At 40.1% G+C, this 12,239-nt stretch overlaps 1 protein-coding gene across 2 annotated transcripts in view; it reads left to right on the top strand.

Moving 5' to 3' along the window:
* Window positions 1-582: 582 nt before the first annotated feature.
* Orc5 (origin recognition complex subunit 5) overlaps window positions 583-12,239 on the top strand; it is a 54,099-nt gene continuing 42,442 nt past the window's right edge. Inside the window, exons 1-4 of one of the 2 annotated variants that reach the window (XM_050139700.1) lie at window positions 583-788; window positions 3,661-3,753; window positions 5,899-6,099; window positions 9,733-9,807. In XM_050139700.1, coding sequence (XP_049995657.1) covers window positions 717-788; window positions 3,661-3,753; window positions 5,899-6,099; window positions 9,733-9,807 — 441 coding nt within the window. In that variant the 5' untranslated portion in view covers window positions 583-716. The remainder of the gene's footprint in view (window positions 789-3,660; window positions 3,754-5,898; window positions 6,100-9,732; window positions 9,808-12,239) is intronic. The other variant, XM_050139699.1, reaches the window with a different exon arrangement.

Below are 12,239 nucleotides of genomic sequence, written 5' to 3'. Positions count from 1 at the left end.
TGAAAGTTCAAAGATCTCCTAACGCCTCAACGTTCATAATTGAGTCAATGCTCCCAGACCAAATCTTTTTCAGGACCCCAAAGCCCTGTCTTTTACGACAAATTTTCCTATTTCTATACATCCTTTCCTTTAATTTCAAGGCTCTTCTAATACCTTGCTTCTAGGTGTCCTACAGATAAATACAAATGTAAAGAAGGCGTGTGCTGAAGACAGCGTTATGTTGACTCCTATTGCTGTAACCAACACTCTTATACTTCTACATCTCGTTCCAAGCTTGCAAAAACAAACGAAAAATTAAAATTATTAAATCCCACAAAGCTCCCCATTTCGCGCCGAATGTCATCCAGTTTCCACCAGAGGGAAGCCTCTGGGTACTTTTTACCGAAACCACCCGAGCCGTGTCGTGAGAGACCACCGCCGTTCACCCCGTCCTCCGAGGATTAGGGTGATGAGCAAAAGGCTGCACAGCTGAGCACTCGCAGGGCGCCGAGCCTTTGCAGGGCGCCGACCACCGATAACCGCCGCACGGGAGGCTAGAGCGGCGGCCTCGCTGCGCGGGCTCGTGACGTCACTGCATCGCGCCGGCGCCGGCTGCATCCCAGCCTCCGCGCTTCCGGGAGGGAAGCTGGTGGTTGAGCATCGTGAAATCGGCCCGAATAGACTCCGGTGCTGACTGGCGGCTACCCACTCTGCGGTTTCGGGTGGTGCCCGCCAGAATGTCCCACTTGGAGAGCCTGGTGCTCTGTCGAGAGGCTCAGGTGTCCACCCTGCAGTCCCTGTTTGGAGAGGTATTGTGGTCAGACCGTTTCCCAATTCCAGAGTCCAGCGCGTCCTGGGTCCGTTGCGGGGTAGTGTGTGGATGGCGAGACGCCAGACCATCATCTCTTACCCAGAGAAACTTCTCAGTCCGTTTCAGAGACTGCAGAGGAAGGGCTGGCTGCTCCCCGGGACCTTGCCTAAGAGGTCCTTTCAATGGGGCCGTGCTTTGCCGATTATGTGAGCCTTTTGCAGGTTGCTACTGCACAAGCTTTATGGAAGAAGTCTGTTTGCAGAGTGTTTATAAAGTGCAAATTCACCCCCTTGCAGTGAGGTATAGATTAAGTCAAATACAGAGAGGTGGTTGGCTTCAAGACCACTTAGAATAATGCTGTATTTTAGCCTTTAAAGTCCTGCAGCTTTTTCAGAATTATAAAATCCAGGAGCGGTCTCATCTGAATTTCTCTCTTCCTGACTAGCAGATGAGATGCTTTAGATGGGAGAGCAATTAGAGATTGCTTTTCATAGACAGGGGTACCGTTCATTTCTCGTGTGCCTTTTGCATTGTTCTCATTAGTTAGAATTAATTTCACTTGGATCTTTGAATTACGATTAATAAAAACTCAGAGAGAGAAATTGGGGTTCAACCTGAAGATCCAAAAACCACAGCAGCCAGCCACTGGCTCTTACCTCGACCTCAGTCCTAAATGGCAATCCTGCCTCCAGGAATCTCAGAATGAGACTGTGTGTGAGAGCTGTCTCCTCCTGTTTTATAATCCTCTCTAGGGCTGGTATTAAAGGTGTGCGCCTCTGGGATTAATGGCTTGCACCGCCCCGTTTTCTGTGGAAACTAGTGTGGCTACTGGGATTAAAGGTGTGTGTTACTACTGCCTAGCTATAAGGCTGACCAGTGTGGCTGTTTTACTTTCGCAATCCCCAGGCAAGCTTTATTAAAATACAGTTGGAATGCCACTACAGATCTTATCTGGAATGTGAGTTAATGCAAATATCCATTTAGTTTGTTTTTTAAAATGTACTTTCATCCAGCTGAGTGTTGGATGGAGGCTAAAGTGACCTATAAAAGTACCGCCATCTAAAAGGTTCACATCAGTTAAGCTAGAGATCAGCTGCATCGACTTTTCTAGTTTTAGTGCATTCGATTTCAACCCATATTGTTGAAATACATACTTGGTGTGCCCTTTACATTCCTTCACTAGACTTGATACACCCAGGTTACTCCAACCAAAAGTACTCAGAAAGAGGAATACTTTTAGCAAATTATGTTTAAAAAAGGCAGTGTTTTTCTTCAAGGAAGTTTGCATTAGGAAAATACAAAGAGTTACTGTAGCAAATAAATACCAAACAACAACAACAACAGTCCCAAAATAACAACAAACAACTAGCCCATGATTCTTAGATGATGGTTGTTTGTTTAGCAAGTGTATATTTTCTGAGCACCTTCATTGTGGATGAAGCGGAAGGCACTGTGCCAGATTCTGGCTTGTTACCAATGTTGGGGAGGTTTGTGAAGGTGAAAAGTAACCGTGGAAGGGTTCTTTTTAACTCTACATAACAATATAAACATTGTTATTAAGGAGGACTGTGCTGGTTACTGTTGTCATTTGGGAAGAGAGAACCTCAATTGAGAAAATGCCTGCAACAGATGGTCTGTAGGCAAGTCTGCAGGGCATTTTCTTGATTAGTGATTGATTGTGGGGAAGGTGGTCTGAGCTGTAAAGAAATGAAACTGAGCAAGCTATGGGGAGCAATCCAGTAAGCAGCCTTCCTCCACGGCCTCTGCATCCGTTCCTCATCCCGGGTCCCTGCCTTGAGTTCTGTCCTGACTTCTCTTCATGATGAACTATAACTGAAGCTGAAATAAACCCTTTCCTCCCCAAGTGCTTATAGTCATGCTATGACAGTGATAGAAACCCGGTAGGGCGGGGAATATTGTATTAGGCACCAAGTAGTAGATGTAAACAAGTGTGGAAGCATAAAGCAGATTTCTAGCTTTAAAAAAAAAAAAACTGTCGAAGGTGACCATAAGCTTCCTTTCTGCTTATGAAATGGTAGCTGAAATAATTTCTAAAATTTAGGTCTCCCCAGTATATTTTAACCCTTCAGAGTCTCACCTGTCTTTAACTGATGTCTGTACTGGTCAGTTTCTTATTGTTATCAGCAATTAATGGCTATCTCATAAATATTGATATTATTGGATAGACCAGTAATACCTTTGACAGTTTGCTTCTGACAAAGCCATCTCTGCATATGCATTTTGATTTAACTTTTTCGTGGTGCTAGGGATCAAATCTAGGACCTTACACACTCTAAGCAAGTGATATACTACTAAACTATGCCCCTGTATCTGATATTGCTATGTAGATTTCATCAATGTTTGATTTGAGGAAATATATACACTTAGGCCAAGATAAATGATTATGCATAATCAGAAGTATTTAAGATTTCCTAGGAATAAGACTTCAAAAATGTCTCGTGTTTCATTGTTTTAGTTTTAAACAATAAAATGTATAATGAAATTGTAGCCTACAAGGACATTAGATTCTTTGAAAAATATTAAAAATATAGTATAGGTGAAATTGCCCATGAAAAAAAAAACTCTTAGAAAGTTGAGAATACAAGGGTTTGTATGTGCAAACCCTTGTAATAGTAAAATTACGGTTAATGATACATGGCTAATAATGGCCACATATAATTTTTCAAGATAATTTCCTAAGGGAAAGTGCTTTGAGTTGAATTTAAGTTGAGAATACTAAGACTTTACCTGTATGCATCATTGAAATAACTCGGGTTTAGTATTATACTGTACCAATAGACCTTTCTTACCCGTGGGTAAATGCTCATTTCTGGGTTCATGCAGACATAACCTGGGCCTTTCTTTCCTAGAGACATCATTTCAGCTTTCCATCCATCTTTATTTACGGACATACTGCCAGCGGGAAGACCTATGTGACACAAACTTTGTTGAAGGCCTTAGAGGTAAGGCTGCCCCTGAGCCTTCATTCCTGCGCTGCTGGAGAGGGGATGGACCAGATGACATACTCTGATGTTCCTTCTCTAGAGTATCATCAGCTATAGAAAGCATTTCTACCCAAATCTTGTTGGGATACTTTGGATGAGTATAAGCCTCAAAAGCTATTAGTTACTAACATAAATCCTGACAGTAAAAAGTTCTAAGTTGGGCTAAATTTTTCTCTCTTTGGTGCCTAGTAGTTAGTAGTTGGATAAACAAGTAATAGCTTTTAAAAATGTTAAAATTTACTTTTTAACATGTCTTTTGTTTACTCTTTACTCATAGTATTGACTCTGATTTTCGCATGTGTAAAGCCGCACATACCCTCAACCTGCCCCTTTTCTATTTCCTGTCTGCATGACCTTCACCATTGATACTGGATTTAAAAACAAAAACTCCTTCATATCCTTAAACAGTCGGATAAGCACATTCCCTTGTGGAGACAGGCCTTCGTCTGTGTTTACTCTTGGCCACTCTCAGTTCCACTTCCCTTTGTTGTTCCTAGGATTTCTGCACAGTGGCTTCCCTGGCTGCAAACTGGGGCAAGTAGACAACCTTGGGGATAAGTAAATGTTCACCCATGAAGAGCGCATTCCCATATAGTATCATAAGCAGCTAGTAACGCTTAGATGCTGTTTATGAATATTATCACACAACTGTTCATATCCTAAGCTGGCAGTAAGCAGTATCTATTGGAATGGGCATGGCTGTGATCTTGAGCAACTGAGAACAGAGAAACAGATGTGCAGGCCACAGGCTTTGGTCTCACCTCAGCTCCGAGGACGCGTGTTTGAGATGGCCTCCTGAAATACATAGGTTCCTGCTCTGTTTCAGCTTTGGCCTGCGTTGCTCCTGCGTCTTGGAATGACCATCCTCTACTCACTCGCTCTCCTTCTGATATCCTGTTGATTGACAAATGATTATTTATTTAGCTGTGTTTTTTTCTACTTCTCTGGGAAGCGCTTCCTGACTTCCAGTGCTTTTAAAATATGCCCCTGTATCTATCACAATATTTAGTCTTCTCAGCTGTAATTTCTTTTTTGTATTGTGTTTCCTGGATGTGATTTTTTTAAAAAAATACATGTACGTACATATAGATACATACACACACACACACACACACACACACACACACACGTATCATCCCCACAAGCACAGTGCTTGGCACATTTTAAGTTGTAGATACTACTCTTTGATCCCAAAGATTAACTGGCATTTTAAACACAAAGATGTTACATTTCATATCTGACTTCAGAATCTGAACATTCAAGTGTTTGGTCACCAGTTTGTTTTTGAAAGCTTGTGTATGACGTATTCAGAGAATACATGTTGAATAAAAGCATGTAAGGAAGTTTTATGCTTAAGTAATGAATTTTGTTACTTTTGCAATAATTTAATCAATGTTAGATATGATTATTACTGCTTCTGTTATAGATACCAAAACATGTGCTTAGAAAAAAATTCTGTTATTTGAGTCAAGAATAAATAGCATGAAAGTAAGCAAGATATTATGAGTAGTTTACCTAAGGAAATATTGATGGTACCTTTCTAGTAAATAAATATAACCCGCTAGGAAGCAAATTCTTCGGTAAGGAAAATTCCCACTAGGAATTTTCACTTTCAAAATTAGGATTCTTTGTACTCATACTTAAAGAGGAAAATACAAGTTTACTTTGGGTCTTAGAGGAAGACAGATGAGAAACTCAAATCACAGAAGTGAGTGTAAGGATGTTTTAAGGAACAGTTATTCATCATGGCCTTTATCACCCCAAGACCTCGAGGGACCTTAGAGAGCACTGTTGCCAGAACCCAACAAGTGCAGTAGCCATACCGTAGCTTGGGCCTTTGGTAGCAGAATGCAGACCCTGCCAGCATGCAGTGTCGAGGGAAGAGATGCTGAACTTCTTTCCTCAGCAGCTCTGCTTCAGTCCCTAGCTGCCTCTTCCTGTTGGCTTTTCCAGCCCCAGCATGATGATGTCATTTATACTGGCCAGGAGGATCCTGGGGCCCAGGGTGGTGGAGAGCCCAGGGTGCAGAGGGATGGGGGTGACCAGGGACGATCAGCAGAAACTATATGCTTTTGTTTACTCTGTTTCGGTTTTGGTTTTCAGCTCCCGCATGCCTTTGTGAATTGTGTTGAGTGCTTTACTTTGAAGCTACTTTTGGAACAAATTCTAAACAAGTTGAGTCATCTCAGTTCTTCAGAGGCAGACTGCCCTACAGAAATCACCTGTGAAACATTTAATGACTTTGTTCGATTGTTTAAGCAAGTGACCAGTACTGAAAATCTCAAGGATCAGACTGTATATATTGTAAGTAATTTAACATGATTATATCATCTTTCATTTGAAAACTGATTGTGCCATAGATCCACTTCCATATATTTATTTTGAGTCTTATTTTGTATAGAGCTCCGTGGAAGGTGCTTTAGTGATACAAACATGTGTTGGAACTACTGCCCAAAGGGGCCTTTTCTTAACAGAATTCATATCCACAGAGGGCCATCTCTGTAGAAGTTGAAATATCTAAATATAGTGTATAGAAGTTGTCTCAGGGAAGGGTGGTTACATGATGTAACTGATAGAAGATGAGAAGGATTGGTTCGAGAATACGTGGCTGCCTTTGGCAAACACAGAATTTGTAGGCTTAGTGAGATTAGGAGAGAGAGAGAGAGAGAGAGAGAGAGAGAGAGAGAGAGAGAGAGAGAGCGCGCGCGCACTAGCCCATACTCTGAGGTGAGTACCCAAGAAGCATTTGTTATTGGCTAAACATTAGGGTAGAAAAGTATACAGATATTTGGTGTAGAACAAGTTTAGACTGGTCTGTAGCTAAAAATCTGTAAGCTTTACTACTTAGAAAATAATATAGAAAGTTGGTTAAGAATTTTTCTGTTTATTAAAATTTTTCTGCTACTAGAATACCTTACTATAAATCATTAAGAATAATATTTACATCTCATTTTTTCGTTTGAATTGTAGTTATCTGGTAATAGCTTTTGAAGAAGGATCATAAATTAGAATAATGAAGTCATGAGTTATAACAGTTAATCATTATCATATTAAAAGAATAGACTCTCAATTTGCTATTTCTGCTTTGTATTTTTTCACTAAAGTGGACCAATTCTTTTGAGTTAATGTTCTAGCTTAGAGAGTTATTTAAATGGAGATTGTTGAGAAATTTCCTAATGAGAATGTATCATTGAAAAACTACTTTATATCTTTATTGTAGTAAATTGTACCTTTAGTTTGCTAAAACTAAGAATTGAATATTTAAATATAATTATTCTCATATATTGTTGCAAGATAAAATATTTAGATTATTCAGGGAAACTATCCTGCATCTTAATTTTATTCCTTATTTAAATGATTATATAATTTGCAAGAAGATTTATTATTAAAGTATGAATGTTTATGGTATTAAAATGGGTTCTTTTTGGGGGGGAAGAGGACTTTAGTTCCCACAGGTAATGCACTAGATAACACAGAACATCTTGTCACATTTTAAAGTTGGGAGACTCTCACTGACTACTGGGTTTGTTCTGGAAAATGTGGGAGCCAATTTGAAGAGGCTCCTACTGCCCAGATATAAGACAATTTGACTCTTTAAGGAGGAGTTAAGTCAAGCTGTACTGACCTGGGAGCTTCTCCTCTTTAAGGAGGAGTTAAGTCAAGCTGTACTGACCTGGGAGCTTCTCCTCTGTAAGGAGGAGTTAAGTCAAGCTGTACTGACCTGGGAGCTTCCCCTCTGCCTGGTTCTCACAGTGTCATGTGCTCGCAGGCTGCTGGGGGAGAAAAGTCGTCAACTGTCTTACCTCGCTGTGAACCCTGTGAGCTCCAGTAACAAGTAGCCTGGCAGGATATGGCCATCGGTGCAATAGTAATGTCTTGGGGGGATCCAGTCACTTTCTGGTTAGACTTAAGGCCTGTTCCTTAGGAAGAAACTGCTGTAAGCTTGGTCAGAACCTGTGGCCTGAGAAGTCAAAGGCCCAAAGCGAGAACCTGGTGTTGTTCCTTTGATGAATGGACGTAGTATCAAACTGCTTTCTAAATAAATTCATGTCTTCCTACCCGTAGATTAGCACAGCTAAGAGCTCGCTAGAGAAGCTTCTTTTTTCCCCAGTAGATGACTATGAATACAGGCACTTAGAGTTGGTCAGAAGTACAGAGAATAAGTGACTATGGAATCTCAGCCCTAAATACAACATCTGTATCAGTATACCTCCAGGCAAGCCTCAGGGAACAAGGGAAGAGAGGACAGAGATTGGGCAAACCAGGGTTATGAAGCCATGAACTAGGATCAGCTGTGGCTGTCTGCAAAGATCAAGCCAGCCAGCATTTCTTGTTTGAGGAGGAGCTCATGAGGTCGCTATCCCTCATTGCGAGCTGTTGGCAGTTGGTGACCGCTAAGGAAGGAAGAGTTGGCTTTCTGCAGGGTGTGGCCCTGTGAGATTGCCCATGCTCCAGTGGATTCCCTCATGGTCATACACAGACAGGCAACCCTAACTGCACTCAGTGGGTTAGTTAACAAACAAGAAGAAAAAAGACATGAAGTTAGGAACATATTAGATAAATAGTTAAAAAATATCACAAAGCTCCAATTTATTGATTATCTGGAGATGTGATTTATTATGCACTGCACTGCAGTACTCAAGTAATAGCCCCAAGAAGACACCAAGTCCTGACCCTGAGCCCTGGAAATCCTACTTCATTTGGAAAAAGGCTCTTAAGGTGGAGAGATCCACCCAGACTATCTGGGAGGAAACAGACTCTAATCCTAAATGTCAGTAGATAAAGATACCTAAGTGTGCTACACAGGTGGACAAGACCAGACTGTAAAAGCTGCAGGAAACCAGAAGGTTGAGGATATTTGCCTGTAGGACTGCAATGATGTGGGTAACAAGCCGCATTATTCCAGTACCACAGTGATCGAGGCTACCAGAAGATGGAAAAGGCAGGAGCTGGGTTTTCTCCAGGAGCCACTGGAGTTACCATAGTGCTGCTAATACCTTAATTTGGCTTGGTGAAACTGTCTAAGTTTTTAGCTTCCAAGAACTGTGAGAAAATAAATTTTAAATCTGTTTTAAGCCATTAGGTCTGTAGTAATATTACAAAAAAGAAAAATGGGCAAAAACTCAGAATAAGAAATTGGTAATTGGGGGAAATCAAGTATTTTTCCTTTTGTCCTGTATGAACGCATGCATTCATGAATATTGACCCATCCATACTACTAATGAGGCAGTTTTGGGGGGACAAGTATGGAAAAATTTGAGTATTGGCTATTTAATGATATTAAAAATAATGCCAAATTTTAAAGTATATGATAATGTGACTGTTTTTTTTTTAAGGAGTACTCATATGACTTCATTGGTCAGTTTTAATGGTTACTAACATGACCACACTCATCACCATTCTGCTGTTCTATTTTATATGATGCTATTCATAAATGTCCACTGTATATATCTAGTGTCTGTATGTTTTAGGAAACATTATGGCAAAAGCATTATAACTTTGAACAAAACTTAATCTTAGAGTTATCTAGCAGTTTAAACATTGTGTGCGTAGCTGTAAAGTTCAATCAAGACAAGTTCTGTGTGATAAACTTTAGAATATACTTCTGTCTTTCTTGGGCAATAAAGACTTATAATTTTTATGAGTGGGGAGATAGAGTCAGAACTTCACTCTGTTTGTGGGTAGTATAGTTAGAAATAGAGCAATGACGTGTTTTCTCTTTGGATATCTGGATTAAAAAATTTTATTAGCAATCTGTTTTTAGCTTAATCTCTTTGAAATATGTTTTTAATGTATAAATAGCCTTTTGAAAGTAAATTTAAGCTTACTTTAAAACGCTACATTTTTTTCTTTGTAACATGGAAAGTTTAAAAATCTTACAGTATGTTATTCTATATAAAATACATTATGAATTGATTTTCATGTAAACTCTTTAAGGTTCTGGATAAAGCTGAATATCTAAGAGACATGGAAGCAAATCTTTTGCCTGGCTTTCTTAGGTTGCAAGAATTGGTAAGTAATATACAGAGTGGGTTTCCCTCAATAGATCATATGTTCCCTCCCCAATATGTTGTTATGATTAAAGTTCAGTCTTTTCCCATAGTGGTATTAATTTATGATTTGGTAGACTTAATAAATTACTTTAGCTTTCAATTATAAAGTAAGTTGCCATCTGTTAAAGAATTTCAAGTCTTTAGTCATTAATGAGAGGGGGCTAGACATCGAAATCTATACGTTCCTTCATTTTGATCTACAGAAGTCATGGTGTAATTATTCTGATCGTCTGGTTTGCTATCTGCTAGCCACTCTGTCAGCGGTCAGCTCTTCACTCGGCTAGTATGGTCTCACTGAACTGTCTTAAGTCAACTGCAGTTGTCATGATAGTAGGAAAGATTGAATATGTACATTATCAGTGGTTACAGGGGAAAAGCACAGAGATTTGAATAACTTGAAGAAAGAAAATTGATGAGAGAATTCAGTCCTCACTAGTATCCACCCAGGAATGCTGGGTTCGGGATAGTTATACATATCCCGTTAGGGTTTTACTCACCAAGATAAAGAGCTGTCTAAGCAGAACAGTACCATTGTCATCTTCAATCGAGTAATTTAGACCTCATTGATTTTGTGGCTGATTATATGCTTATTTTGGTTTTATTATTTTATTAGTGGTTTGAACATAAATAGATTATACTTTCTAGCTATATGTTCATTTGTACTAAAGTGTTTAGTGGCATTGTACTGAGAACCAAGGCAGAATCTTCCATAACCCTCCCAACTGTAAAACAGTTGTTGACATACATGAGCCGACTGGGGTAGTTCTGATCCAAGCAATTACAGTGCTGCAGGTTTAAGAGACTTCCTAGTGGGGGCTGGAGAGATGGCTCAGTGGTTAAGAGCATTGCCTGCTCTTCTAAAGGTCCTGAGTTCAATTCCCAGCAACCACGTGGTGGCTCACAACCATCTGAAATGCGATCTGATGCCCTCTTCTGGCCTGCCGGCAGACACACAGACAGAATATTGTACACATAATAAATNGTGGCTCACAACCATCTGAAATGCGATCTGATGCCCTCTTCTGGCCTGCCGGCAGACACACAGACAGAATATTGTACACATAATAAATAAATAAAATATTTAAAAAAAAAAAAGAGAGAGACTTCCTAGTGCCGCTGAAATGCTGTGTCCCGCAGGTGGGCAGAGTTGGGTGGAGAGCTAGAGAGAGCAAGCAGTGAGTCGGTCTTGGGGTCCGAGGCTCTCGTGGTCCCCGTTTAGGAAGAGTTGGGGTGGAGAGCTAGAGAGAGCAAACAGTGAGTCCGTCTTGGGTTCCGTGGTTCACTCTTTCCTGCTACCATGACAACTGCAGCACTGTAATTGCTTGACACTCTGACACAGGAACCACAGTGGTACTTAAGAAGTGAGCTTGGATGGCTCATCAACCCACCTACGTACTGCTGTTACAAGTTGCCTGTCTGTTTTCAGTCCTCATTTTGGGTTTTGTTCATCTGTTTTGTTTTTCTTGGTGTTTGTGTGATGTGGAATGCCCTTCTGTATATGTGTTACTTTTATTGATTGATGAATAAAGTTGTTTCAGCCAATGGCTTAGCAGAGTAAAGCCAGGTGGGAAATCTGAACATATATATGTATGTATGTATGTATGTATATGGAGAGTAGGCAGAGTCAGGGAGATGCCATGTAGCTACCAAAAGAGAAAGATGCCTCCTGGTAGGCCACAGCCTTGTGGTGATACATAGATTGATAGAAATGGGTTAATTTAACGTATAAGAGCTAGCTAGAAATATGCCTGAGACATCGGCCAAACAGTATTGTAATTAATATAGTTTCTGTGTGATTATTTGGGTCTGGGTGGCTGGGACCAACGCACAGTCTTCGCTTACGCGAAGTGTAGTCCTTGAGTCATTGTTTCCACACACTTGCTGCCTAGACTTTATCCTCACCCTTCGTGTTTTCTCTATATGCCTCGTAGTGGTATTGAAATGACCGTGACAGTAACCAGGACTTTCACGTTTGTTTTGTTATAGAAACTACTTGGAGAAAATTTGAGGTTTTATTATAATCTCTACTGAGAAAGGGAACCATCAGTTTAACATTTCTGAGAGGATACTTGATTTTGAATTGTATTCCATTTCAGAGGAATTTAATAAAAGCATTTTCTATTTTTTACATTAAGTGTCTGAGTCAAAGGAAATTTAAATTATGATAAAACATTGTATACTGGAAGTATTTTAAGATGAACAGTTGAAAATACTACAGATTTCAAATCATTGATCTTTTTTTTTTTCTTAACTTCTCCATATATGTTTAACTTTTTATATAATTATAAGATGCCTTTTTGAACGGGCAGGCTGGCTCAGTGTTAAGCGCACCTGCCTCCAAGCCTGGTGATGCACATTCACTACCTGGAACCCTGATGATCACAGAGACCC

Source organism: Alexandromys fortis, unplaced genomic scaffold (assembly GCF_014885135.2).
Source record: "Alexandromys fortis isolate MF-2015 unplaced genomic scaffold, M_Fortis_MF-2015_v1.1 scaffold_38, whole genome shotgun sequence".
NCBI lineage: Eukaryota > Metazoa > Chordata > Mammalia > Rodentia > Cricetidae > Alexandromys > Alexandromys fortis.
This window is presented reverse-complemented; position numbering and strand designations above follow the sequence as displayed.